This window comes from Mugil cephalus, chromosome 8 (genome assembly GCF_022458985.1).
Source record: "Mugil cephalus isolate CIBA_MC_2020 chromosome 8, CIBA_Mcephalus_1.1, whole genome shotgun sequence".
Taxonomy (NCBI): Eukaryota; Metazoa; Chordata; class Actinopteri; order Mugiliformes; family Mugilidae; genus Mugil; species Mugil cephalus.
Window position 1 is genome coordinate 13603776 of NC_061777.1, and position 27840 is coordinate 13631615.

General features: G+C 44.1%; 3 protein-coding genes and 1 long non-coding RNA gene across 6 annotated transcripts; 2 read left to right on the forward strand and 2 right to left on the reverse strand.

The window, feature by feature from the left end:
- Positions 1 to 935: 935 nt before the first annotated feature.
- Positions 936 to 5454, reverse strand: tctn2 (tectonic family member 2). Its single transcript, XM_047591896.1, has 18 exons — positions 5289 to 5454; positions 5010 to 5123; positions 4786 to 4856; positions 4445 to 4646; positions 4257 to 4357; positions 3969 to 4168; positions 3767 to 3887; positions 3502 to 3655; positions 3336 to 3419; positions 3128 to 3250; positions 2954 to 3028; positions 2755 to 2853; positions 2527 to 2644; positions 2143 to 2249; positions 1904 to 2057; positions 1607 to 1750; positions 1376 to 1464; positions 936 to 1293 (listed from the first exon to the last, which is right to left on the reverse strand). Exons 1-18 carry the CDS (start codon positions 5383 to 5385, stop codon positions 1172 to 1174), a joined length of 2175 nt encoding a protein of 724 aa, XP_047447852.1. The 5' UTR covers positions 5386 to 5454; the 3' UTR covers positions 936 to 1171.
- A 976-nt stretch (positions 5455 to 6430) lies between these two features.
- si:ch211-225b11.4 (thyroid adenoma-associated protein homolog) lies at positions 6431 to 18728 on the forward strand. Of its 3 annotated transcripts, none has more exons than XM_047591835.1 (31): positions 6432 to 6652; positions 6750 to 6930; positions 7009 to 7095; positions 7179 to 7203; positions 7291 to 7439; positions 7548 to 7670; positions 7766 to 7886; positions 8022 to 8167; positions 8253 to 8337; positions 8408 to 8544; positions 8793 to 8990; positions 9073 to 9802; positions 9915 to 10067; positions 10211 to 10320; positions 10406 to 10566; positions 10651 to 10820; positions 10904 to 11068; positions 11168 to 11319; positions 11497 to 11637; positions 11722 to 11826; positions 11916 to 12116; positions 12215 to 12365; positions 12609 to 12861; positions 13374 to 13610; positions 13731 to 13935; positions 14739 to 14927; positions 15404 to 15663; positions 15756 to 15908; positions 15996 to 16262; positions 16339 to 16541; positions 16642 to 18728. In XM_047591835.1, exons 1-31 carry the CDS (start codon positions 6531 to 6533, stop codon positions 16884 to 16886), a joined length of 5625 nt encoding a protein of 1874 aa, XP_047447791.1. In that variant the 5' UTR covers positions 6432 to 6530; the 3' UTR covers positions 16887 to 18728. The 3 variants fall into 3 exon arrangements, with proteins under 3 accessions (XP_047447792.1, XP_047447791.1, XP_047447790.1); XM_047591834.1 differs by having other exon boundaries at positions 6433 to 6652; positions 16639 to 18728; XM_047591836.1 differs by lacking the exons at positions 16339 to 16541; positions 16642 to 18728 and having other exon boundaries at positions 6431 to 6652; positions 16027 to 16175.
- LOC125012209 lies at positions 18540 to 20091 on the reverse strand. The gene is made up of 2 exons (XR_007113248.1): positions 19730 to 20091; positions 18540 to 19423 (listed from the first exon to the last, which is right to left on the reverse strand). It is a non-coding gene; the product is annotated as an uncharacterized LOC125012209 (long non-coding RNA).
- A 412-nt stretch (positions 20092 to 20503) lies between these two features.
- pik3ip1 (phosphoinositide-3-kinase interacting protein 1) lies at positions 20504 to 27278 on the forward strand. Its single transcript, XM_047591971.1, has 6 exons — positions 20504 to 20769; positions 20921 to 21049; positions 21525 to 21641; positions 23421 to 23609; positions 23759 to 23837; positions 25572 to 27278. The coding sequence occupies exons 1-6, from the start codon at positions 20658 to 20660 to the stop codon at positions 25786 to 25788; spliced, it is 843 nt and encodes a 280-aa protein (XP_047447927.1). The 5' UTR covers positions 20504 to 20657; the 3' UTR covers positions 25789 to 27278.
- Positions 27279 to 27840: the final 562 nt, after the last annotated feature.

Sequence of the window (27840 nt, forward strand, 5' to 3'; positions counted from 1 at the left end):
CTCATACAGTTAGATCCATAAATGTTAGGACACTTACGCATGTTTTCCTATTTTAGCAGAGTCACTGCCCTAAGTTGAGGATATTCTTATTTAATTTGAAGTACCAGCGTAGGATTTACAACCCACACTCAATGGCAATTTTTATTTGCTCCCACAACATTAAAAGTACCCCACAAAGCAAGTAAAAGCAAAAAAGAAAAATCCACCAGCGAGATAGCGGGAGCATTAGATGTGGGGAAAACACCTGTTTGGTGTAACCTGGGAAAGAAAAAAAAGGAGCACAGTGGTGAGCTCTATAATATTTAAAAAAAAAAAAAAAAAAAAGCTGGAACGTCCTGGTTCAGAAAACGAGGTTGGATGGTACCAGGATACAGAAAAAACCCTTCTGTAAACATGCGAACCAGTCATAAAGTTCAAGACTAGAAACGCTGGGATTCTTTGGGCAGATGAAACAAAGATCAAGCTGTACCAGAATGACTGAAAAGAAAAAAGCTTGGGAGGAGACTTAGGAAGCACACACGGTCACCTGTAAAATAGAGTAGAGGCAGCATGTCCTATGAGTCGCTATGGCTTCCTGTTGCACTCACTCATGTTTACTGATGATGCGACAGAAGCAGTCAGGTGACCTCACGTGATTTGCACAAAGATAAGCTGTTTGCTGGACAGTGATTCCCAACACAGGTGAACAATGACCCAGAACAAACTGCAAATAGTTCCTCAAGGTAAAGAAACTAAATATTCAGTGTCAGTCACATGACTGACTTTTAAGAATTCTGGGCGAATATATCTAAAAGAAAATTAGCATTTTATTTACAATTACATTAATTTACTGAAAATTTACTGTGTATAAAATGGTTCTAACTTTTCATTTTTAGAGAGATGAACTAGATACTGGTTCTGCAGCACTGAATGAGATTAGAGGACAACACAAAGCCTTTATAGCAATTGTTCAAAAATATATTTGGAAGGTAAAAAAATATTTTTATTCCAAAATTGTGCACCAGTACAACTGTTTACATTCACACAATCATGTTATAAACATCTAAAGCTAACATTAGCCGGTACCACATCTAATAAAAGAGGTGCAATTAATGACATTTATTTATTCTTTTTGTAGCCTGTCACTTCTTCTTCTTCTTCTTCTGCATTTATCTCAGCTGCTCTCTGAGTTTCAGAGCGCAGCGCCGCTCCACGCCTGTCTGATTTGTCTCCATGGAGTTCCAAGTACGGAGGCCATGATAAAGAAGAAGACCAGGATAATGCCCTTAGCCAGAGACTGAGAATACGGCTCACCTGTGAAGGACAAAGGTAAAACTGTCACTGTCAGGAACTACTGTCATTCTTCAGAAGTGTATGAATGGTGTTTTATTCCCACCTGTGTAATACTTAGTGATGGGAAATGCGAGCTCGGGCCAACACACATCATTCCTGTTACAGTCGTATTCTGTAAAGTTGATCTGAAACCTGAATGGAAACAAAAAAGTCAAGACAAAAACTTCACACATCTTTTTTTTTTGTTTTGTTTTAAATCAGTGAGGCGGCTTGAATTAGAAATCATCAAAAGGTCCCAAGCTTATTACAGGCAGTCTCATGTGTGATTAAGCACCTGGTTTTTGGTGGTTCTGTGTTGATGGGGATGTCAATGAAGGTGACTGAGGAGGTGATGGGGAACAGCTGAGTCTCCTCTGGGTCCACACATGGAGAGACATCACCTCCTCCACAGTCCAGTCGCCAAGTGGACAGGCCATAGCTAAAAAAAAAAAAAAAAAAATAAACATTGATTCAGTAACTATAAAGATTATGATACTGATGGGAATTAAGACAAATAAATAAGTTAACAACTCTTCCTGAATTGTAATTAAATGCATAATGTGCTTTACAGTGAATATGTCACAAAACACACCTGACTTGCAAGGCACGTATTTCCTTTTGAGGTTTTCCGTCTACTACACCATTGTTAAGACTCCAAACACGGATTTGTTGGTGAGATGGGATCCCATAGCATGTACTCGTGGTGTCTTCCACAGCTGTGCTTGAGTTCAGGGTCGCAACTGGAACTGTGACAAACATTTGGTCAGAACCACTAAAAGTCAGTTGTCAGAACATCATAAACTTAAATATAAATAAAAGAGTGTGATGTACTTAAGCTGATGTTCACCCAGTCTGAAATGCTAAATAGATCTGGGTCTCCGCTCTTTGCCACATATGTGGCCGTTATCAAAGCTGATTGCAGAGTAGTAATCGTCTCTCTGGAGAAGAAAAATATCACATTTAGTCGTGCAAATGCAAATATATACATGTATAGCTCAAACATCTCTTTGATTCTCTCGTGTACAACATCCAAACACACAACTTCGATTTAATATTATTATTAATAATTACATTTTTTAAATATTTAAGCTGTCTATTTTTGTATTTAACATTTTTATCTCTTGTATGCACAGTCCTTTAAACTCTATGTTGCGGCAACACTGCAAATCTCCCCCCTGTGCCATAAGCAGAGGATCATCTTGCTGAGTTACTGACCTCAGGAGATCACACTGAGTCAGATTCTGCTGGCTGATGGGGAGCTGACATCCTGATGTTGAATTCTCTCCAAACAGAACTGGTTTCTTCTCAGCAGTAGAACAGAGTCCGTCGCTCACTAGTAACCAGATCAGGAAAGACAAGTTGTCTTTTAGTTTGTTTAGACTGAAACGTAAGTAATTCACCACTGAGCTACAGTATTTAACAACATGATTTAATATCTTTTACCTGGTTTCCAAATATTGATTGACGTCCTCTGTACTGAGCCTGTATTATTTCCCAAAGTGTCAAGTATTCCAGCAATAACAGGTCTTCCCACCTGATAACCTGACAATTAAAATGAGTGTGTGTGTGTTATCCTCAAATAGTCAAATAGTTCACTTACAGCACTATTTCAAAGAAGAGGTACTTATTTTCTTGTTCTTACCTGGGTTACCTGAGCGGGGTTCAACCATGACTCCTCCATTTAGAAACACAGCAGAATACTTTGTAGTCAAGGTTACTGTTTGGATGACAAAATAACAAAAAATGAGCGTCTATATTAACCTGATCTACTGACTGGTGATAAGTCAAATTATGGACAAGCAGTACAGGCACTTACCGCTACCATTAAAGGCGATGGTCCCAACAGTGCGTGTCAGTGTTATGCCTGTGATGCCATTTCCTTTCCAGTAGAATTTGTAATCCAGCGCTAAGGTCACGTTTTCACACACCACCCTCTCATCTTCAGAAACATATCGACACATATCATCATTAAGGTTCAACTATTAGCGTTAAGTCGTTTACTCAGTGATGTTTTGTCTCTGTACCTGTAGAGGCAACTGCATCTCTTTTGGAAATAAACGGACTGAGGTCAGTGGCCACTTCATCCGTTAGATCCACACTGACGTCACCTGAAATATATTAAAAAAGAAAAAAGCTTGAATATAAGGAGCTTCACAATTTTATACAATATTCTTGTTAGGTGAAACCTACCTCCTAAACCATTATTCAGTGTAATGCTTAAATGTGTGGGTAGTGTCTGTAAGGGAGATGCAGTTGGGCAGGAGCGTAGCAGGGTCATGCAGTCGACTTTAAAATCTTTCAAAAATGCTACTGGAGCATTGTTGACACATTGCCCGAAGCCCTTCTGTTAAAAAAATATATACATTAGTCATCCGATTGGTTATTTTAGCCTTGGAAACACATACAATGCGAACTTTAATCTATAAGACCACATAGTGTAGTAGACTCAACTAACCTGAGGAATAGTGAAGTACTGGTTCTTTAATGTGAGAATAGGACTTCCTTGAATATAAACATTAACTGCCACTGGAGCAGATAAAATAGGACTTTGGAAGGATGGGCCAGGCCTGGGTGATCTAAAGAGGCCAAAAGATAAATTATGACAACATGACACAGAAATAACAAAAAGAATATATATTTTTTAAGTCCTCTCTCACATCGTGTCTCCCTGGTAAAAGAGGCCAAGGTATGGGTTGTTTTCAGGCGGAGAAATGACACATAAAAATGGATACCAATCCGGAGAGTTTTCAGAGGACTGCACAGAGCACTGATAGTCTGGAGCAGGAGACACCTGTCCACCAAAGGGCCCCGGTAGACAGTGGGACGCAAACAACTTCAAATCTTCATTGGAACAGTCCTGTTAACATAAAAACGCACAAAATGCGTTGATTAGTACAGAGGGAATAGAAAACCAGCATATTCTTACCCCCCCATACTGTACATACCTTATCACAACAGCAACGTACATCACATACTCTCAATGTCAGGTCACAAGGACAAGGGCCCAGTGGTTGGTAGACTTGGTTTGGAATGACTGTTTTATTGTCTGAAATGGACAACCAATTCTTACGTTCAGGAATCTGGCACTCTTCTTAAGACGAAGGTGCGTTGTGATGAGACACATTTGAATTACCAGATCCAGCATTAGCGGGAAACAACAGGGCGTGTATCCTGGCACGGACCAACAGCGACGCCTGCGGTGCGCCGTCCACACAGGCAGACACCTGAAGGGTTCCCAGGTAACACAGCGGCCCAGGACAGCAGTCTGTGTTCGTATCATTCTCACCACACAGGCGCAGTTCCTTATTCAGCTTCAGTTGAACTCGAAGTGCAGTCTGCGACGACAAACATGGACATATGGAAGACAGATGTTCAGATAACAGAATCACCAAAGGAATATTGTACTACCACAGATCCTTACATCATATTTAAGGATTATTTTGACATAATCAGTTTATATGATTGGATTTTCACCTTTCCCAGAGGCTCGCTTGTGATCGTCCACTGTGTTGACTCTGCTATACATGATGGAGGACCACTGCTCCCTGTAAAAGAGATTTTATACGTTCACATAACTTCCTCACCTTAATCTAGTCAACTGACTGAACCATGCACCACATATTGTGGTAGCAGCTGTACTCTGTTGGTGGATGGCTTGTGTAACTATTATTTTATTCCGTTATTTGTTATGCTTTTACCTGTTGTGTTGGACGGAGAAACAGTCCTCAGATTCAAAGACACGCCCGAGATGTTTCCAATCAAATACGCACTGACCGTAGGTCCCGTAGTAGTTAAAAAGGAAGGCTGGAAAACTGTGAAGATAACAGTGACATTACTGGTTACTTTCTTTTCATATTTGTTGCATTAATTAACTTAAATATACACCTTTAGCAGCTGAGCAATAGTTAACATGCTAGCTTTTTTGACGTAGGTGACGTTCGCTCTTTTAATGCACCACATCTATAGACTTGTCTTACCGACAGTGTTTTGAGTTTGAGCCGAGCTAATGGAGAATGAAACGTAGGCGACCTGTAAAATGAAAGCAGAAAACACTGTATGAATCACATTAGCCATTTGGTTCTCCTCAGGTCATGAAGTCGACATATTTGTAAACTGTTCGTGATGTCTTAGCAACGCAGATATTAGCCAATCACAGCCGAGAGACGGTCTTGCTCTGGAGAAAAGAGGTAAATGCGAATGAGCAACAGCGACCCCCCGCGGTGTGGAGTGGTAGATCATAGAGTCGCTGAGCAAATTTTACACGTTTTTGTTGTTGTTGTTGTTGTTGTTGTTGTTGTTTGTTTTTTCAGTAAGTGACATCTCAGTCGCAATTTAAAAGATGTACTACAGGAACCATTGGAAACTGTACCACTGTCAGAACTGATATAGTTTCAGTCACCTTCTCCCAGAGTTCAGCAGCCCCCAGACTTTCCCAAACAAGTTGTGCAAAGAAGTCAATGATTCCATGACAGCAGAATGAACAATATGGGTCAGGAGTGACAGTCCATTTAGGTGACATATACATTGGTGGTTTGTGTTATTTCGAAAGTCTAAAAACATTATGCCAAATTGTTTTCCAGTCGAAATCCCCCCCCCAATTCAGTGATATCTCTGTGGCTCAAATGTCATTTTGAATAGTTTTGCTGCAACTGTTAAATTTCTGTCCACTATGAATGTTATGTTCTATAATTGATTGTTTTTCTTACTTTTGTCGCTTTGTTTTTATTTCTGCTTACTTTCTTTAGAATTGAGTCAGTTATTCATTCACTTCTTATTCATCTTTTTTCTCGTTGAGGATAATTGCTGGTTTTGTTTTGTTATTTGTCAATTTATATGATTTTTTTATTTGCACTATGATTGTTGCTTTCTAAGTGTATTTTTTTTTTAATATGACCCCAGCAATAAAGAAATGGTTCGTTTGATTGCATTGCACTAAAGGTTGCAGGAATGGTAATAATCCTATGTGCCGGCAGATCCAGCGTTACACAGGAAAAACAAACAAACAAAAATATGATTACACATTACATTGATAATAAAATTCAGCTTACTTTGGACACAGCATATCCTCCAGGTGGCAGCATGTCGCCGTTTTTATACGATGAGCACCGGACTTAAGACAGTAGAAGAAAAACTGTGGGTCACGTGGCCAAGCAGCGCTCCAGCGTGCTGTCAATGTGTCCGACAATACTAAACATTTCTCCTGTGGCGTTATTGAAATAATGTTGACGTTTGAATATCTGATGACCAGTCTGCAAGGCTGTGTGATCAGCGGGGATGAAGCCTCTCAACATGTCAGCCAGACACTCAGGCGGTTTATTGATACACTGTCTGAATCCTCCAGGTTGGTGTCTAACCTCAACTTCGCCATCCTTACAATTGTTTATAAACGCTGCATTTGTCGCACGTCTGTGGTGAATAATTATGTTTTGGATGGACAGGAGTGCTGTCAAAAGGTGCAAGGAGCGCTGTTTAGAGGAAGCCTTCCAGCTGCTCAGACAGATTTCAGAGGAGCAGCTCCGAGATTTAGAGGAGAACCATCTACTGCTTCTGGTCAAACTCCTCTTGTCCCTGCAGCTGCAGATGGTCAACATCTCCACAGCCTGTCGTAAAGTGGACCAGGTAAGCCCTACACTAGATCTGTTCACTCTGCGTAAAGTCTAAATGGAATCTCACTGGCACTTTGCCTTTGCTTAACAGATGCTGCAACATTTGGCGAAGGTGGACCGCCAGCTGGTGTTTAGAGAAACCCTCCACTGTTTTCACTCCATACTCAACGGCGAGCAGGTACAGAGCTGTTGCCTCACGCGTGTTTGTTATGTACATTCATGAAGGCAACGTAGATCATTTTTACTTCTTCTCTTTTTCAGATGACTTTCGAGGATTTGCAGAAAGGTCAGTTCTGGCTAAACACGATGCATTACTTTAATATGTAAATACATCCACACTCAAGATTTTGTTATCTTTTGAAACCATTTTTAGCCTGTATGTTCCTGGAAGACAGCACCGTAGGCCGCGAGGTGTGCAGGGAGTCACACGTGTCCTTGCTGAGCAAAGTGTCCGAGTTATTCCCTGTTGTACTGCAACAAGAATCCCTGAGAGATGGACCGCTGTGTTACATCACTGTCAAGGTACACGTAGAGCAGTGTGCATCGTGAAATCTTTGAAGCCGTTGTAAAATCATTGCATGGTCTTTTTTTTTTTTTTTTTTACTGACCTGAGCGCTGCAATCTCTCCAGGTGTGTTTGCAGATATTTCAGCTGCTGTCTACTGAGGTGGCTCCTCTAGTGTGGCAGAAAGATCACGGCAGCGCAGCAGTGCAGAAGATCCTGCAGGCTCTCGTGGACGTTATACTTGGACAGGTATGAACTCAGAGCCACTCATTTAAAAGCAAAAAAAAACAGAAAGGTATGTGTTGTATTATCGTCTCATCGGCCGGTGTTTTCCTGACTTGCAGTGCTGCAACAGGGACACTTGTCTACTGGCAGGCACCGCTGTGGCCATGCTGATCAACACATCCTCAGAGATTTTAGCTGGAGGAGCTGCAGCCTGGAGTCTTCTGCAGGTCTCTCACTCAGGTATATGGCACAAGCAAGAATGGAAACAGTTGTAATCGCCGTTGCCCTGTATTGATGTGTGCGACACATTCTATAACTGAGTGTGAATACCTAAAGGCTCCCAACAGAAGAGCTGCGATTCCTGTTATTTCTCAGAGCCCTGGCTGCTGACTGTTGGCGTTCTTCAGGTACAGTGCAACCCCACAGGGAAGGACGGAGTGGACAGGCTAGCTGTGAGCAAGGGCCTCCTGACCTGCTGTCGCCCCCTCATCTTGCTCAGTTCACGCCACGACGACGCAGATGTAAATCCACTCAAAAGATCACGCCAGAATCACGCTGTACTTTTGTTTGCGTTTCAGTACCAAATCCGTGTTGCTTTCTTCTCAGACGTGTTTGCTGCTGAAAGGCTTGTTCCCTCTGGTCTATGCTTTGTGCGAACAGAAGCTGGATTGTCACTACTTTGTCTTTGAAGGTGAGTAAAGTCCAGGTCTGTTTGTGCATGCGTTTAAACGGTGATAATCCAATATGACATGTTGTTGCAGTGTTAACACTGTGGCTGAAGAAGGTGAAAGAATGCCTGGCTGATCTCTGGAAGATGACGGGCGTTCGCCTCCTGCCCGACGACAGCAGCCTACTGCAGCAGCTCATGCACGTGATCTGGACCAATGCGGAAAGTCCAGTAAGTCGATAAGTGTCATTAAAAAGAAATGTTCCTTTTGAAATACGCGCACACTCAAATTTACTGTGGATTTCACTTCAAATACAGTCGAGATATTTCAGTTTACTAATGAATAAATAATAAAACCGTCCACTGATGCTTCCTGCTGTAACAGACGTATTATTGAAGCTCTGTTTTCCTGTTGATGCTGCGTTCTTCTCAGATAGACACAGCCAGTGTTGTTTATCTGTCTTACTGTGCATTGGCAGGTGGAAGGGGTGTCAGAATTTGCGCGCAGTGCCTTTTCTCTGCTGCTGGACCTCTATGAGAAGGACTGTGAGCACTTTGGTGCCACAAAGAAGACTTTTTATCTTACCCTGCTTCAGCGAATAATGACACTACCCTGGGAAGCCAAAGCCAAATATCATCGCCTTTGCGCACTGCTGCCATATTTGGGTGCTGACGCGGTGAGGATTTAAGGGCTCATAATGCTCAACGTAATTCAACATGGTGATTCTGATCTCTTTGTTTTTTTCTTTCATCAATCAGTTACTGGATCAATATACAGAGATACCCAGCCACCTCCTGAAGTGCTTGTCGAACAATCACTTGTCACCGTGCGGGTCTGAGCTTTACAAAAGTCTGATCCAGCAGCAGAGGCGAGAGCTATGTGATCTCTCACAAACAACTGCCCCTCACAGTGAGGTGGATCTGGCCAATCACTGGGCGAGACGCTGGCAGCCCATCCTTCACGGGGCCCTCACGTCGGAAGTGACCCTTCTGCAGAACAACGGCTCAACGCACTTGTTACCGTGCACCTTTCAGGTTTTCCCATCTGCTGTGCACCATCTGCTGGCCTCACTGGACCCGTACTCTCCCGGCCACCTCCACGCCTGGGCCTGCATCCTGAGCTCATATCGGGCCGTGACCGGTTGCTCGCCGTGGGCTCTACAGGGTAGTTCCACTGTGGAAACCCTCTGGCTCGCTCTGGGATCTGCAGATGACAAAGTCCGTCTTGCTGCCCTCAGTCTGCTCTGCTGCTGCCCAAAGACCAAGGACACTCCATCCACAGAGGAGATGGCGATCATGAGGACGTTCATTCCTCAGAACCTGAACTGTGAGTCCTCGCCGTTCCGCCAACATTTCCAGGCCGGGGTGAGGAGGTTTCTGGTTCGTATCAGAGATGGCTGCTTGGCATATGTCAAAGGACAGAAGAGCAAAAAGAAAGGAGGTGCCACCCACTCGGAGAGGACAGAAGATTTACTGGAGCAGGGAATAGGTGAGAAACTAGACAGATAATGATTTATTTAACTATTAATTGCATTTTCTAAATAAATCCTTCCATTCTTTGATTTATTTTAAGTCACACAAATTGTTTTCTGTGTCTACAGGGTTTGTGGAATGGTTGAGTCAGCTTCCGTACGGCTACCTGGCACCAGGACACAGTTATCAGAGGAAGAAGACTGCGCTGCTGTTGCTCTCTGCGGTGCTGGAGACCTGCACAGACACCTGGAGCCCAGACAAAAAGAAGGGACAGCCTCCAGGTCAGTCTGGAAAACTAGAAAGTACAGACACAAAAACTATGCACATATTATGTAGTGCTAAGGCTTAGGTCTAAGCAGAAGTCCTGCATAATGTCATTGTGTGTTTTGGCTAAATAAATTAAATAACTAAATTATCATTGCAGCAAATATGGGCTCTCTTATTAACTGTGCCAGACAAAGAGGACAGTGGGATTTCTTCTGCAGGACAAAACAGCTTGTTCTTATTAGCTGTTTGGAGGATTCCACAAATGAGGTAGAGTTTCCTCATATTTCACAGATATCGTTGAAATGGATTGAAGTTGAAGATAAGGTGATTGTTGTTGTTATTGCTTTTTCAGATTCGGGAGCTATCAGCTGGCTGCTTATTGAGATTTTTCCCTCCTAGTTTCCCCGATGACGTCGCCGAAGTGCTGCACACGAGAGCCAAACAGCTCGTGTGCAGTCCCCGTGTGCAGGAGGCTCAGATGGGAGCTCTGATGATGAAGGTCCTCCTCCAGAAGTAAGCCTCGCTCTGTAGTTATTCTTACTCAGAGCTATGTCTGCTTTACACGAGAAGAATAATCAGCGTTTGTCCTCTCCAAAGGTCACCAGAACAGAGGGAGGATTGCAGGCTGAACTGTAACGTTGCTGTCGACAGTGTGAGTGACCTAAAGGCCTCCAGCACGGTCAGAGTCCTGGCGAAGGAGCTAGAGGAGCATTATCAGACAGCCAAGGCAGACATGATGCTCGCTGCCAGAACCAAGCCTATTCACGGTGAGAACTAACAGATATTCATCTCATGTTTTGTTTTTTTTACAGTTGTGTAAATCCTGTCATGGTTGTTGTTGTTGTTGCAGGGATACTAAGTGCCCTTCAAAAGTGTCTGCTTGAGACACCCAATAGTGTCTCTGATTCACTCGACTGCCGTCTAAAGACTGATATCCTGAACCTGCTGGAGAATATCTCTCTGCTGCTTCTCGGCGTTCTGTACGGAGGCCGGGATGCTTGTGCCACTGAGAAGGGTGATGGAACATTCTGCAGAAACAAACCTAATTAACTGAATTTGCAATTTTGATGACACAGATCCCTTCTTCTTCTTCTACTTCTGTTTTTTTTCTTAGATGCCCCGCCTTCTTTTTGTGACATGGGAAATGCAATCAGCACTTTGATATCCCAAGCTTCAAACGACGGAGGCCAAGCAGACGGAGAGGAGTGTGTGCTCCTGTCTGAAGAGCACAGCCTTGTTCTCACCTGCTGCTGGGTCTCTCTGAAGGTGAGCAGAGCAAGTTGCCCATGAACCAGAGGGCTTAGGCGTACGGATCACATGCCAAAGTGTCCTCACTGAAATAAGAAATAGTTTTTGTGTGAATGTGTTTGTGTTAATCAGTAGGTAGATGACAAACCTGACGCTTAATCAATACTATTTGCTGTTGTGTTTTTTTTTTAATAGGAAATAGGAATATTTCTTGGTTCTCTGGTGGAGGTAATTCTCACAGAATCCAAAGAAAACAGCAAGTCCCTTCTAACTAAGCAGGATCTAATGAGAGCATCAAACATATTCAAGAATATTCTTCTTAAATGCCGCCACTGGGTAAGTTTTTCCAAATCCGTTAAGAGACTTGACTCTCTGCAACTCTCCGCGTCTCATGCTGAAAGCCCTACTCTTCCACACTAGGGGGCAGTGGAGGGATGCGGCGTTGGCTTCACCAAGTTCTGCGCCTGTCTTCTGAGCAGCAGTGATCCAGAGCTAAGGGATATCCCAGCCCAAATGCTGAAACAAGTCAGTAATGATACACGCTCATAGCCTTTAATGAGGGGAGATCCGTGACCTCTGGCTTATAGATTTCCCCCTCTTCTATCTCTTTACAGGGACTGCAAGTTGTACAGTGCCTTCGCTCTACGTCTGTGACCCGACGGGCTGCAGGGTTGCCTATGCTGATCCTCTGCGTCCTGTCAGCAGAGGAGGCCAGTAAAGCGAGACCACTGTTAGCCCACAGCATGCAGACCCTACTGGAGACGGCCAAAAGCCCTCTAAATGAGAACTGGGACCAAACATTGGACCTACCACAGGTCTGTAAGACCCAGCAGCAAAAATGAGGACACTGGTCCTTTGAACCTCAAAAGACAGATGTGATCACGTCATTTTTTTTTTTTCTTTTCCGTTACAGGTGTGCGCTGTTCACACTCTCCAGGCACTAGTGCGGGGCGCAAGTCTGGGAGTAGCTGTCCTTCAGTTTGCGCCTGCTGTCGCCATCTTGTCACTCACTCTGCTCAGCTCTCCCTGCTGGGCCATGAGGAATGCAGCTCTGCAACTTTACAGTAACACACTGACACATTTCTGACTTTACTTTTGATTTTGTATTTGTAACAGGAAGACTCTCATTAGCATTATTAGCATTAATCTGACCTGTATTTCTGCCATTGTTTAAATGTCAGAAAATTAAGGTACTACTTTAGCTGAACAGTGAACTTTGCTCGTTTCTGTTGATTGAAGCCATTAAGATATTATCTGAAATATTTCTGCACTGACTTGACACTACAGTAACTGAGCTCTTTATCCAGGTTCGCTGTGCTCTCGAATGCTTGGCCAGAGGTCAAGCAGCGAAGAGGCTGGCCCCACCCAGCACGCCATGTCCCCTCCTGCCTTCTTCTTCCACTATCCTGCGCTCCAGCCGTTCCTACTGGCCGAGCTGAGGGGGGCAGCACAGGACCTCGGCGGGCCACCCAACGAGGCCAAGCTACACCTCCAGCCCTCGCTCTATCCCATCCTCACGCTGTTAGCGCAACTCCAGCCTGGCGTCCAAGACTCGACAGAGTAGTTACTGTTTATTTATCCTTCAGACAATTTCATTAGAGCTAAACTCTGAAGACAGATGGTTTAAGGAAGAGTTTGTTTTTTCTGACATTTTGGGAAATATGCTCATGTGCTTTCTTGCCAAAGGTGATCAGATCTAAAAATGTAACTGGAGCCAGCTTCCAGATTTTTTTTTTGGGATAAATCCTGCAGATAAAAACACCTGGCCTAACCAGATTTCCAAGAAATGGTCCAGCACATAGCTCGGATAAAAGCCATTTCATGTTATTTTGTACTAACTGAAGATCTCCATAGATGCTGGCACCTGGGTTTTGTTACGTCTCCTCGGTCTTTATCCCACTAAGCTATGTAGCTTCTTATTGCCTTAATCCTCTTAAAATTAAAAATGGGCATATTTACCAAATGTGGAACTCTTTGTTTTTTAGTTTTACACTGCATTTACACCAAACAGTTGAAAAGGAACATTTTTCATTCATTAATGTCCATTCTGAATCTGGCTTTTCCTCTACTAGGACTTTGTCGAACTTCCTCCCTCCTTTACTCCAGCTGGCTGCCAGTCCTATTTACAGTGTGAGAGTGATGGCCTCTAAGGCTCTGGTTGCCATGACTCCCCCCTCAGAGTACATGACCATCCTCATCAAACTCACGGCTCGGCTGCCAAGTCCGCAGGAGCGCTGCTGTCACAACCAGCTTCACGGACAGCTGCTGCAGATCAAAGCTGTTCTGGAAAGAGCTCTCTGCACGGACAGGTGAGACTTGAAAGAGCTGTTTATTCATTCATCACACGCTTTCGGGCTTGTAAAATGCCCGGTTCATGCAGTCAGCAGACGCCGGCAGGCTTTGAAATCCTGCTGTGTTTCCATTCGCAGTGGTCCTCCCGATGACCTGCGTGAGGTGCTGAGCGGGGTGTACGACTCGCTGTGGCTAGCGACCGAGGCTCAGCGCTGCCCCCTAGTGAGAGCAGCCTACCTTGGAGTGGTCCACTCTTTGAGGGGCCTCTGCTGTGAGAGTTACCTAACACAGCTCAGTGACACACTGATGTGTGACCTCCAGACACCCCAGCAGGGGCTTCAGGTATGTGACAGTGGACATTATAGGCTTTTATTAATAGTATAGATGCACAAAGGCATGGGTCTTTCTGTGGAAGTTACTTAGACATGTACCATCCACCTAGATCAGACCAGACGCCCCCACCTCACAGCAATGACACTCCTTGATGACAGTAGCCATTCCTAGCAGGATGCAACCTGATACAGACACAAACAAACAGTTTAGGTAACTCAAAAAACACGAAGAACAGCACAAGGTGTTGACCTGGCCTCTAAATTCACTAGATCCCAAACTGATCAAGTATCTGTAGGATGAATCACAGAGGTCCCTCCCCTCAAACCATAGGACCCAAACGCCCCCACTAACCTGTGTCCACAGGACCCCTTCAGAAGGACCATGTCCATTTTAAATCCATGATATGACATGACATGTCCATGATAAATCATAACTCTTTTGAAGGCACAAGGGAGACCTACACAATATTCTGAAAGTGGTCATAATGTTATGCCTGATAGGTATATCTACCATCTGCATCAGCTAGTTCTATAAACTGCAAGGACACAGACATGCATTTGAGGGTGTGCTGGCTCAATGCTGTGGTCAAGTGGTGGTCTAATTCCTAATTTATAATTATGCTGTAGGGAAACAGAGGGAAACTGTGTTGTTAGGTGATATCAAACTTTGCAAGGAAATGAGAAAAAAAACACCCAAATAATATATGTTGGATGTGTAAGTCAATCATAATATGAAGGCAATTTAAAAAAAAAAAAAAAGCTTTTCAGGGCCCTTTAACCATATCCTCAGAGTCTTTCTCCTCATCTCTCCAGGTTGGGTTGTCATCCTTCCATCAACAAGCCATCCACTTCCTTTGTGCAGATCTTAAGTGGGCATGTCAAGTCTGGGACAAGTTCTCAGCATTAAGCCCTGACCTGAGGCTCTCGCTGGTTACGTGGGCGCAGGACGGGCGGGGTTTGGAGCAGACTGGCCTGAGAGGAGTGATCCGAAGGGTTTTGCAGGTAAAATATGATCCACTTCCTAAAGGACAAAGAGGGCGGCCTTTCCGAAAAACCAGTCTAGCGGTTTCAGTCTTAACAACCTCTTAGCAACACAATGAGAGGAAACTTTGGAGATGAAGATAGGCTTATGATATAATCCCATCTGAGGCTGAAATCTGTCTGGAGATCCTTTTTTCCCTCATATGAAAATGGGTGTGTCTTTAAACTATAATAGTTTATAATCATGGAGAGTGAAGTACAGCCATGCGGAGATTATGTGTTCTTTTATTATTTTTTTGCAGTGTTAAAGTTCACATAAGTGATTTATATGAACTCTCTGGCATGTTGCAGTATCTCTAGAACACACCTTTACGTGTTTTTGCTATTTTTACTCTCACTTAGTTAACCTGATAACACAGTAAAGATTATGACTACTGTTTATGTGGGCCGGTCATATACTGAAGAAGTGAAAAGACCATAATGCTCTTTATCTCTAGTCAAACTTAAAGGAGGCGTTGTTGAGTCACCGGGTGGAGTACCGCAGGATTTACCTTGCAGCCCTGGCAGAAGTAATGAATGGAGGTGATTCTGCTTCACCCCGACATCTTCCACACTCGGCCCCACTGGAGGAGCCGGTTCTGCCAGAATGTCTGGACCTGTTGTTTAGGGACCTCGAAGAACAGAGGGGTGGGCCGGAGTTCCTGTCCCAGGCTCTGTATGCTGCTAGTCTGCTGCTTTACCAGTGGCCTGACTCCAGGTTTTTACTTTTTAAATGTGTCCTTTTTATTACCAAGTCCTGCTCTGAGACGCTTCATCCCTCATTTCTGTCTTTCTTCTTGTCCCCGTCAGTCTAAAGGTTTCCATGTTGCAGCGGTGGTGCGGCGTCCTGGAATGCCAGCGGGCTCCGGACGTCTCCGAGGTGCTCAGGGTGGCATGTGCTGAAGCTCTGTGTGTAGCCGGAGTTCCACGAGTACACAGCACGCCGCCTGCCATCACCATCAGGTGTGAAGGACGTCCGGTCAAGTCGTTTCAAATGACGCACTGTAGTCGAAATGAATTCGTTAAAAAGTGCAAATCTTTCTGTTTTAGGTTGATCAACACAGCTCTTTACTTGCTGCAGGACCAAAGCCAGCAGGTGAGGATGAAAGCGGCCTGTTTTACCTCGAGTCTCCACCATGCAAGAAGAGGAGGGAGCCAGAGGAGAGTCTACTGCGTGCAGGTCAACCAGGCTCTGCCGCTGCTCCTGGACCTGCTGCTAGAGGAATGCTGGGATACTCCAGGAACGTTGGAGGTGCTTCTGTGTCACCTGCCTCAGTCCGACCTCAGATCTGTGTGGAAAGAGGCCTCAGAAGAGGGGTATGTTACCTCCTAGGAACCCATGTGATTGTACGAAAGAGCTTTTCATAAATGTGATTATTACTCTTTTATTCAGGCTGTCCAGTCTGTATGAGCAGGATGAGGCCAATGTGTTTGCAGAACCCTCGGTGATGTCTGCACACGTGCTACCGTATCTGCTGCAGATTGCCGAAAAATACTCTCAATCCTCTGCTCTGGCAAAGAGCTTGAATTTGTGGGTTGAGAGGAATGCTGCACAGGTGCTAGAAGACCTTGTTGTTTGCAAAGAGCTTCAGCCAGGTACTGCGTTAGCATGTCGTATAAACAACAGCATGTGTCAAGTTCTTATGTGATGTAAGCTGTTTTCTAAGTTTATTTATTCTCTCTCTCTCACTAGCAGATACACTGACCCGGACTTGGCTGGCTCTTCTCATGGACCCCCGTTTCCACAGCACCCTGTGTGGCCTGATCACCCGGGCGACCTTTCTCCGCCGACTGCTGAAAACATCTGATAGCGTACCACGCGGCTGTGATGCTTCATCCGTGTACATGAGTTTACGGGAAGTCCGTGATCTGCTCAGACAGAACGGTGTCCACTTTCCCTCCGCTTTAACAGCCGCTGTGACTGGAGGGCTGCCACCGTGATGGGGCAGTGGAGTCAAAGCCTTGCTGCTGTGGCCCCAGTTAAAATAACCTGTAGATATTTTAGGGACGCTTATGACTAAGCATGTGAGGCCTTGAATGAGTGTTGCAGCTGCTGATGCTGCAGCACGCCAGGATTTGGGGAGGCTGACTGAGTTATGTAAGTGGCTGCAGTCGCTCCTCTTCGTCATCATTTCACTTGCTGCTCAGGAGAGAGATCCTGTAGACACTGAGGGCTGCTCTGATGTTCCAGAGGCCCCACAGCTACTTCTCTTCTCTAAATAACAGTTTGTAGGATTATTAATTTTGAGAATTTATTTATTTTTTTCATGCCGAGGCTCTTTCTGATTACCATCGCTCCAAGCTTAGTGGTCCTGTCTGCAGTTGTCCTGTATGTTTGCTGTGCCTCAGCACTGACTGCAGTGAAGCTCAGACTGATGCAGTGATGTAATCCAAACCGCATCTGGAGAAATTGGCTTCTTGGTTGCCAGCAGGGGAGTATAGTGTATGGTTTAATGTTCCATTAGAGGCCTTCTGCCTGGATAAGGATAAGTGTCCATTTACCGACCACATGAGAGCTGACGATGATTGACTGGATCAGATAGAGAGCTGGCGGTTGCCCCGCAACAGCCCACACACTAGACCAGTCTGACATCATCAGATAGCCCACTGCTTGTGTTTGAGATGGGTGGCTTTCAGTACTAGACAAACACTGGCATGAAATAGATGCCGTGAATGGCCATGTTAAGCTACTTATTAAGTGTACTCCGAGCAGGCACAACTTAATGACCAATGACAGGAGCGGGTAAATAACACTGACCATGTTGTGACAATTCAGTGTTCTACTGGAACAAGCCTGATCCACAGAGCACCACCAGACACCCTCCGAAGGCCCATGTCATCTCTCTAATGAGTCACAACTGTTTTTGAGGCCTGCACAATATTAGGAGGGTGGTCATAATGTTATGCCTGATCAGTGTATATGGATCTTTCATAGATTTTCAGTTTACCGGCGACCTACAATGTGCCTCAGCGCGTACCTGCACTATCTACGCAAGGTAAGATTATGCAACGGCTATGACTAGAAGCCGGTATTAATGATTCATACGTGGACCTTATGCAATGTGTTTCCTATGACCCAAGGTCCACACCTGCCGTTAACAGCTCTGTAAGATAAACTAGTGCCTCAAAGGAAACCACATGTGGTTCTTGTTGAGAACTTGATGCGAAACAAGCGGGATGATGGATAACGGAAGTTGGAGTCCTTAAAATGTTTTAAACATACCCGAAAATATAGGTGCAATTTTAACGACCACATGACAGTATCTTCTGCTTCTATCCTAAAAACTTGGCTTGAGCGAGTTTAAGGAGAGCGGGGCTTGTGAACATCCTGCAGGCAAAGTGTGTTTATAACAGGAAAATGACCATCTGGCTTTGTTAAAGCCTTCGCCATTGTGTCTGAGAGTGCTGAGTCTCTGGCCTCTCGGGTAAGCCTGTGTCCTGGTAATTAAATGATTAACTATGGCAACAGGGAACGTGGCCAAGTAGGTCCAGCCACTTTTATGGGGTGTGTCCCTACATGAATACAGACTCACTTTATGTGCACCATTTGGAGCATGAAAGTAGTTTTTTTTTTTTTTTTTTTTTTTTTTTAACCAGTGTTGTATTTCAAGTACCTGTCCGATCCTCAGTCTTATGGTTAAAAGAAAAAGTCAATAGCAGAGTGTGTTTTTTGTATTATTGTACAAATTAAATTATAATTAAAATCTGTCATTTTTATCAGTGGATTTAAATAACTTTATACTGAATGCAATAAAGTCAACAACAGAGGTTGTGCTTAATGAATGTTATGTCTTGCATTTAATTTGTGCTGAGTGTTTTGGGGGGGGTTTTGTTTGTTACTAAAGCACACTGCAAACAAAGGCTCTCTGCAAGCACTGTTCACTTCAAATGGACTATTTCAATTAGAATAGAATGGAATAGAATAACCCCAACAGACTGCAGCATGAAAAAGAGCACTGGCAACCACTGACTGGTAGAGCATGAGTAGCATTTCACTGCACACGTTGAAGGATCTGAGGCCCCGAAGGAAGAAGAGTCGGCTCTGCCCCTTCCTGTACACGGCATCCGTGTTGTGTGTTGGCAGACCAGTCCAGTTTGTTGTAGTTCCTAAGTTCCTCTCGAACTTATAGGTTTGCACCTCTTCTATGTCCAGGAGCTGTTGCTTAGACCTCCTATCTATGACCATTTCCTTGGACTAGGAGGTGTTCAGCAGCAGGCACTTCTTAGCGCTCCAGTCTCTGAAGGCCCTCGTCAGGTTCTTGTATTCCTCCTCCTGCCCCTTCCTGATACACGTCACAACAGCTGCATCATCAGAGTATTTCTGAATGTGGCAGGACTCAGACCTGTACTTGAAGTTCGCCATGTACAGGGGAAACAGGGAAGGTGCCTGAACCGTCCCCACAGGAGCCCCCGCGTCGCTCACTGCCGTTGTTGATGTACCAGTTGTAGAACTGGTTGAACTCGTTGCAAAGCCAAGCCTTTACATACAAATATAAATGAATGTATTAGATACAGTGCTGAAAAATGATGATATAACTATGATTAATATTGAGGATGTTGTTTGCAGTGTTGTTAAATTGGATTGAATTAAAACACAAAAGTGTTTCTGTTATTTAGCCAGGCCCACTGTCTAAAATGGGTTTGTCAAAATAATGGAAACACGGGTCAGTGCTCATTCCCGGAATACAAAAAAAAAAAGCCAAATCAAAGTATTCCCCAAATTTGACTCATTGGATCAGCATTTAGCAATAGTTATAGGAGAAAAAAATGAGTTTTGTCCAGACCTTCGAAGCCCATCGAGAGGCGGAGTGTACCACACAGATGTTGTCCTGTGTTTGCTCTGGTGGTTTCCTGAAAACTGGGTGAACAGCATCTGTTTGAAAAGTGGCTTAGTGAACACTGACTGAGTCACGCGTGCTGGCTGCCCTCTTTACATATCCGCCAACAAAGACACCGGGCCCCCCTTATGCTTTTGAGCACACAGCCCAGGCCAACCAGGGGCAAACACTATTGGCAGCTGCCTTTTTATCACCCTCTGCAGAATCTACTCCTGACTAAAGCCAGCGGACAAACAGGCCTCCTGGAGAGGAGAGGGAGCCTGGGAAACAGGAAGACGGGAGACTGGGTCTGGACAGATGCCTCCAGCACTTGGAGCCAGATAAGACTCTGCAGGGATTATAATGAGAAAGTAATGACTCAGGATATTTGAAAATGAAAACGGAGAGTGGCTATTTAAGGACAGAAAGTGTAATCTGGGGCAGAAAAGGCAACAGAATCAGCGTGGATTAATGAAGTCGCAGAGTGATTGTCTTGTTCCCTTCGTATTTTAAACAAAAGTAAACAAACGTCTTTGAGTTTGCACGCTCGCATCCGTCGAGGCTGCATGCGCTGACGTTTTTCAACTGAGCTCTTTTCACGAGCGAGAGACAGAGACAGACAGACAGAAGGAACCTGGTGAGGCTTTAGGACCTCGAGGTTTGTACTGCAAAGGACAGCTCCTCCTCCACCGAAGGCTGTTTACGAAGAAAGCTCAGCTCCTCTGACAAAAACAAGGGCTGCGACCCCAGCGAGAGGAGCAGTGTGTCTGATGCACATTGGGCACAGGCTCTTCCTCCATTTATTTTTATTTTAAAAAAACAAACAAAAAAAAAAACATTTTGTGCTTACATTTGTGGGTTTTTTTTGTCGCGTTAGAGGGGAAAAAGACGCACAATGATGTCGATCAACTCAGCCCGTCAGCTCTGCAAAATGTTTTTCTCTTTGCACGTTATTTTTGTGAGCGTGGCCATTGTGGAGAGCAGTGCATCAAATGGGGATCAAACAGGTAAGACGACCAAGACACTGGATGTTTAAAACAATAAATAATAATGATGATAAAAAAATAAAATAAAAACATGGAAAAGTTTCATTGTTTTCTTGGCTTTGATTGCACGGGATGTTGACGTGTGTTGCGTTCACGTGTTGTTTTTTCTCAGACTGCGTGAAATCCAGCGGTGTGGACTACCGGGGAGAACAACGGAGCTCCTCCTCAGGTCTGACCTGCTTGGACTGGACGAATACCACTAGAGACTACGATGTTGACGTCCACCCCGATTCAAAGACAGGTGAGCAAATGGTTGTGAGTTTTAATGCATTTAAATGTACGTGAAGAATCACCCCACTTCCTTCCTGTCTTCACCTCTGCAAGTGGAGATTTAAAGTGTTCCAGATGTTGAAGGGCACAGTAGAATAACAGTTTGTAACTTCTTTTCTGAGGTATTAATACACTGTGGAATGACGCAGGATTGCAACAAGTAACTAAACACACAAAGCAGCAAATACAGGAATTTATAGCTCTCTCTTTCAGGTTTGACTTATGGTGTTAAAAGGCTTCTTTGATAGAGCAGCTGCTGGCTCCTTTGTTTGTGCTCATGGACGCCTGTTCAGCCTGTTCATTGTGGTGTGATGAAGTAGTGTTAATGATTAATTAATCCAGTGGTTCACCCACACAGAGGGGCTGGGGACACATAAGAGACAGGCCTGTGTCTCCACACGGCATCAGTAAACACGCTCGTGCCGTTTTTATCGTTCCTCTTGTAGGTGTGGGAGATCACAATTACTGCCGAAACCCGGACGCCTCCGAGAGGCCTTGGTGCTACATTGTTGGCCCAGATGAAACAATCCAGAGACAATTCTGCTCTATCGAGACTTGCAAAGGTTGGTAAACATCGCACACGACAGCCATTTGGGATTCACGAGCCTCCACTGGCGACAGTGAATATGCGTAATACTAATTCATGTACTAGTGACAACATCGCACTGAAATATCTACTTCCCCCTGTGAATGTTCTGCGGGGTTCGGACTACATTATTTATGCACTGCGATATCCCGTCCCTTGTAAAATGTCCATTATTTTGGCAGAGTCGGCTGGGAAAAAAGAAAATTTATGTGGGTATGCTAATGTTCTCATCAGACAGAACAACAAAGACAGAGCCAAGTTGCAAACTATGTTTACGGTTGATGTATTGGCCACAAATAAACCGTAAGAGGCTTTACATGAACAGGAAATGCAATAAACATCAAGAAAGGAAAGTAAATTTACCTAAATATCAAGAAAAGTTGTCAAAGATCAGATAAAAACAGGATTAAATGAATAATAGACATAATTAAATACATCTTTGTAAGGGGAAGTCATCCCTGGAGGTGGATTACTTTTCCCTGTTAATAGTGGGTCAGTGTCAGACGATCAGTCTCGTGTGTTTTTACCCTTTGTGTCTTTCTTATTTTCGAGGCCTACAAAACTCACAACAACAAAGCCCCACACTTGCACATCTCGTGCAGGCACGTTTCGCTTTGTGGAAAGCTGTTGACCACGCCCCAACGCGGAGCTCATTGGCGCAGGGGAGCTCTCTTTCCTCAGAGACAGCAGCTAATTGGCTGATTCAGGTCATAACTTCAGGCCCTTTAACTCGGGCAGAGTTCATAAACAACTTGCGAGGAGGAAATGGGGAGAAAAAAAGTGTAGAGTAGTATGTTGACGTGAACCGTCCTGTCTCCTCACAAAAAAGGGTTGAGCACGTGCAGCTTGTTTACGTACTTGTTTTAAAAAAAAAAAAAAGAAGAAGAACATATGCAACCGCCGCCAAGACTCTGAGTGATTTACATTCCAGAAAATTCAAGAGAGTGGTCTCGGAGCTCGGGTCCTGCCGTCTAGCAATGTTTTGCGTCAGTGGTAATGTCATTGCACCAGCAGTAATTGGAAACCACACCGTCCATATGATAGACACTTAGTTACGCTGTTCAACGCCTGAACATTTTAAATGTATTTTTAAGTGTCTTCACACACTTAATAAATTAACTTTTCTGAAACTCCAGAAAACGTGAATGCAGATTAAGATACGTTCAAGTCCTTTACATATAAATACAAAGACTTACAGTAATATGGGGCAGCTGTCTAGTTTTGAATGGGAATGGATGTGAAGCTTAATGGGATTAAGGGAAAGCGAGTTATATGAAAACCCTGTCAATGACACACTGAATGTGATGTGTTGTTAAGTTATTAGATGTTCTCAATGGACATGCACAAGTTTCTAGCTGGAAGAAATTCAATGACTGACAAATCAAGGTAGTTAACGTAAAAATTCCAAAACACAGCAGCTGTAAAGCAGCCACGACCAGCGGTTTGAAACATATACAAACGAGGTATTTACGAGAGAGATGTTTTAGAGGATTTCTTCGTGGTATTTTCTTCACCTCTCCTGTCTGATAGGACTTTGTAGAGATGGAAGCAGATATAAAGGGACTACAGTGCACTTTAATAGAACTTAAAAAATAAAGTGATCTTGTGACTGTTCTCGACTTTTTTTTTTTTTTTTTGTGGCTAAAAAGGACAATTACTTTTGCCCTTTTACCTATTTTACTCTGATATGATTTGGCTCCCCCATGATAGTAGCACAGCAATCTCAATTGAAGACTAATTAAATTTTTGTCTTCAGAGCGAGCTTCTGCCGTGCCCGAAGAAGCCGAATCCCTCAACCCGCCGGGAAGCACTCCCTCCACGGAGAGCTTTCAGACGGCCAAGTCGGGCTCCTCTCAGGGAGAAGTTGCTGCCGTGCAGCCGGTGATGGGAATCAGCCAGCGGGTTCGCACGGGACCCAAAAAGAAGAAGGACCTCGGCACTCTTGGTGTGTTGTGCTCGTTGTTATTCTAAAAACAGTCCGATGTTGTAGTTTGAACCAGTTTGAAGCGATGCATTGCAGCGTGAACTAAATATCACTGCTGTGCTGTATTGGGATCTCAAGCGTTTGACACCCCATGTTTTTCTGCTCTTCAGGCTATGTCCTCGGCATCCTCATGATGGCCATTATAATCATGCTCGGAGTAGGCATCACACTTGGATACTTCTATAAGAGGTCAGTCACCGGTCATCGGATGAGAGAGACACACTTTCGTCCTGTCTTTTCTGTTAGTTTCACGAATGCCATTAATGTATTTAGTGCATCTACCAGAGTAGAACACATGAAACTAAAATGAGATGCTTCAGACCCGCGTCATGTTCATGTAGTGTTGTTGATGGCTTTAAGACACACGGGAGAAATGCCAGGCTGATTAGTTCACACGCTAGCGTGCTCATGTCTCCTGAGTGTAGGACATCAGCTGTTGTCCACATTCCCAACTGAGGACCTCTGTTGTTGTTCTGCTTACATGTAAATGCAGCCATTTCAATGACAACGGAACACGAGGATGAGCGTGACGCTACGTGAAATGCCTCTAGTCTATTTTGAGCATCCAAATTTTATATCCGCCAGAGAGGAGAGAGCGCGGAGGAGGGAGATGCCTGAACGTTCCCCACTGTTATGCAATAAACAGAACGATGGCCCCAATGATGACTGCGACAGAGAGGACTCTGGTTCCCTTTTGGCGGAGCGCGAAATGCCCTCGCAGGCCTGTGTTTGGCTGTCATATCTGATTAGCAGTGCCCCTGTCTATATTTAGGAGGTGATTATTTAAGGAGGAGAGGCATGTTATGTCACAGGGCTAATGCCTGCCCTCAGCATCCAGTGAATTCAGCAGTGGGATAGATGTGCGACAGGTACGACCGGGTTTTTTAATTTAGTCCGGCCAGTGGCTGTACCGGACTGACTGATCTGTTTCAGGCTACTGGTAAATAGTCCCCCGAGAAACCATGTTTGGACTTCCCTGAAGGATTCACGGCTTCATCTAGCCCACGGAGTCAGTGCGCTCAGGCTTTTCACGCGTCTTTGTGAGGTTGTCATGTAAACGTACAGGGTGACGCTCTGTGAAAACGCAATCGTCCTCCTTTTTTTCGTCAGCTAAATCTCCCGTCTCTTAAATGTGCAGCCGGAGCCAGCACGGAGTCGTGCCTGCTTGGCACAAACAGGTTTCAAATTATGGGAGGGAAATTCATCCAGGAGAGCGGTTGAGATATCCCTGATAACACTTGAAACCGAAAATTATCCACACAGTGTGGTGAGACTGAACGTTTGGAGTCAGTCGCGCTATAGAATGTGCTGGGCTGGAGGAGGCAGATAGGAGGTTTCCTTTGTATCCAGGGTCTATTGGCTTGTTTTGGCTCCGGATCAGTAGAAACCTGCCTTCGCGCTGCTTCCCGTCAGCATGTAGCCTTGGAGTAGATAAAACTCCTCGGCAGCTTGTCAGCTCTCTGTTCCCTATCGCCATCTGTCCCTTGTCTTTGCTGCAGACCAGGCGCTGTTATCTGCGTACAGCGTGTTATCTGAAGCCCCTATGATGAATGGTTAGCCTGGCTGGCAGCCAGAAATTGTACACCGCATACAGTAGTATCAGTTAGAAGATGGATATGTCTAGTATAATAACATGAGAATAAAACTTGGCAGTGATTGGCCTGGGAATAAGTAGAAGAGGCTTATAATCAGAACTGTCACATCACTGCTTGCATGCAAGGAATCAAACAGCTAAACAGAAAGTGAGTGTTGGAAATTCATTTTACGGTGGTTTGAAGTGCTTCTGTGGGTCGTTGCTCAACTTTCCTTGAATCAGTGTCTTATCTCTGTTTGTTTGAAGTGTCAATATAAAAATCGTCAGATTTAACGCGTTGAGGGCTGACCCCTGACTCTGGGTTTTTAACGTTGTGTGCTTGTGTTCAGGGGTCGGGACTTGAAGAAGCAGCACGAGCAGCGTGTGTACGAGCGCGAGATGCAGAGGATCACCCTGCCGCTGTCGGCCTTCTCCAATCCCACCTGCGAGCTCGTGGACGAGAACACCATCGAAATCACCGCGGAGCACGAGACCACCCCCGTCCAGGAGGGCACGGAGGGCGCGGACCCCCTCATGGGCCAGCAAGCCGGGACCCCCGGAGCATGAGCTGACGTGTAGTCCCCTGAAACAGGAGGATTGTGATGTTCTGTTTTTTTTTTTTTTTTTGTGGACCAAAACACTCCCATCTTCCCGTCCTCCTTTCCACTTCTTTAAGTAGGCTTGTTTTTTCAAGGAGCAGGGGAGCGGCGGCATCTCCAAAGACTTGAGCTGAATGCTGTGCCCATTGTGTCCCTCCTTTTTTTTTTTTTTTTTTAAGCACGTGAGGCACAAGCAAGATAAGCTGACACACACACACAATGAACAACTAGAAACCGTTAAGGTGGATCCGTTGTTAATGAAGACGTCCACATTTGATACTTTTTTGTAGCAGAGAAAATAAGACGACAGGCTGTCCCCTCGGAGAAAACAGCACAAATGTATCTTTTCAAACGGATCTTGACTAGTCAGTGTTTATATTAGCGTGTCATGAAACCGATTCTTTGTGAAGAAATGGTGTTTGGAATGGGGGAAATGTTCATAACCTTTTGTTTTTCACAGGAGGTGCGGTTATATGTTGAATACGTGGTCAATTTTGATGTCGGCCCGCTGGCTGTGCCGAGGGTAAAACACGGACCAGAGGCGTGTATGTATAAAGACTGTATGTATAAAGTCTCGGAGACACACTGGTGACACAGATGTGTGTCCTAAAATAGCCGTCCTCCTCTGAGACAGGATGAGAGAGCTCAAAAAAGGCCCACGAAAGACGAGGGGAGGCCTCCCGAATCCGTTACTGCCTTAGCATGATACTTCTGAATGTATTCGTTTGTCTCTTCGTGGAGGTCACTTCAGTTTTAAAAGTATTGAAGACATGAAAGAAGACTTACCCTACTCTTCCACAGGTTAAGGAATGACAGGAATAATGCAGAGAGCTCTCACGATGCACGAGAGACAGTAGTTAGTCCTCAGGACATAATAGCACTGCCACCACACGGAGCAGATGCGAAAGGCGTGTGTTGAAGAAGTGCTGAAGAAGCCTGGTGCCTAGATTAGATTCAGACATTTGTTACACATTGGATGCTTCTCAGTAGAAACCCGAATGGTGTCGAGTAGAAAACAAATTTAATTTGCATAAAACACAAAAAAAAAAACATGAATGCATGGTTACTTGCTCTATGTTTGTCAGTCGGGACGGTTTTTCTTGCATCTTAACAACTATTCATTGAAAAATACTTTTCTTGAAAAGAAAAAAAAAAAAAGCTGCCTGAAAATAGAAACCATCGTACCCAGAAGGTTTTAGTTAGCGATGCACTGTTACTTCTCCTTTTACCGTTACATCACTCCAGACAATCTTGTTTTTGTGATAGATCCACGTCACTGGTAATCTTTGATTGCTGCTTTTATTATTTAAAGGTGTCCATGTGCTGGCTGTAACTATTTTCATCATGATAGTGTTTAAAAATACCGTTGTTCTGCTTCTGAATTTTAGTACTTACTTGTATTTGTATGAATGCAGGTTTTCACTGTTGAGACTGAAATAAAACTTCAAACACAGACAATAATGTGTCATGTGATTCTTAATGGTGAAAATGAATGAGGAGGAATCCACCCTCTCAAAGACAACGCAATAAACAACAACAGGGACGCTTGGGCTTATTATTGGAGGTGGGTTCACCGATGCACTTTGCATCAGCTCCCTCTGTTGGCTATTTAATTATTGGCGTCATGTTTAAGTTAAGACTGTAAGATGAGGGGAAAAGACATTGTCTAAATTCTTAACAGCTAAAAAACAAAAAACAAAAAAACAGTAATATGAAATCTGCTTATTTGTGGTTGTTTCAGTTTTAAATTTGAAGACCTTATTTCAGAATACTCACTGTTTATGGTTATTTTTTAAGGCTGCAGACATTAAAAAATACACACTTCAGTAGGTTTAATGATAAAATACTTAGTCAATGCAATTTTTCGTATAAAATTAGCTTTAATGTGGCTAGCTGTAAAAAAAATAATATTTTACAGGTATGTTATGAAAAAGACAAAAGCAGACAATATGGAGTTGTGTGCAATGATACTTTTTTTAAATTTTTAAATCAGTATCCTCACAAATGAGATTTTAGATTT

Coding starts and splice junctions, on each gene's coding strand:
- pik3ip1 (XM_047591971.1), top strand. CDS start 20,658: ATGATGTCGATCAACTCAGCCCGTCAGCTCTGCAAAATGTTTTTCTCT. Junction 21,050..21,524: donor CCACCCCGATTCAAAGACAG/GTGAGCAAATGG, acceptor TTCCTCTTGTAG/GTGTGGGAGATCACAATTAC. Junction 23,610..23,758: donor GAAGGACCTCGGCACTCTTG/GTGTGTTGTGCT, acceptor TCTGCTCTTCAG/GCTATGTCCTCGGCATCCTC.
- si:ch211-225b11.4 (XM_047591834.1), top strand. CDS start 6,531: ATGTTGACGTTTGAATATCTGATGACCAGTCTGCAAGGCTGTGTGATC. Junction 8,545..8,792: donor GGACCAATGCGGAAAGTCCA/GTAAGTCGATAA, acceptor GTGCATTGGCAG/GTGGAAGGGGTGTCAGAATT. Junction 10,321..10,405: donor TGGAGGATTCCACAAATGAG/GTAGAGTTTCCT, acceptor TTGCTTTTTCAG/ATTCGGGAGCTATCAGCTGG.
- tctn2 (XM_047591896.1), bottom strand. CDS start 5,385: ATGGCTAATGTGATTCATACAGTGTTTTCTGCTTTCATTTTACAGGTC. Junction 3,656..3,766: donor AGTACTTCACTATTCCTCAG/GTTAGTTGAGTC, acceptor TTTTTTTAACAG/AAGGGCTTCGGGCAATGTGT. Junction 2,058..2,142: donor CTGGGTGAACATCAGCTTAA/GTACATCACACT, acceptor TGTTTGTCACAG/TTCCAGTTGCGACCCTGAAC.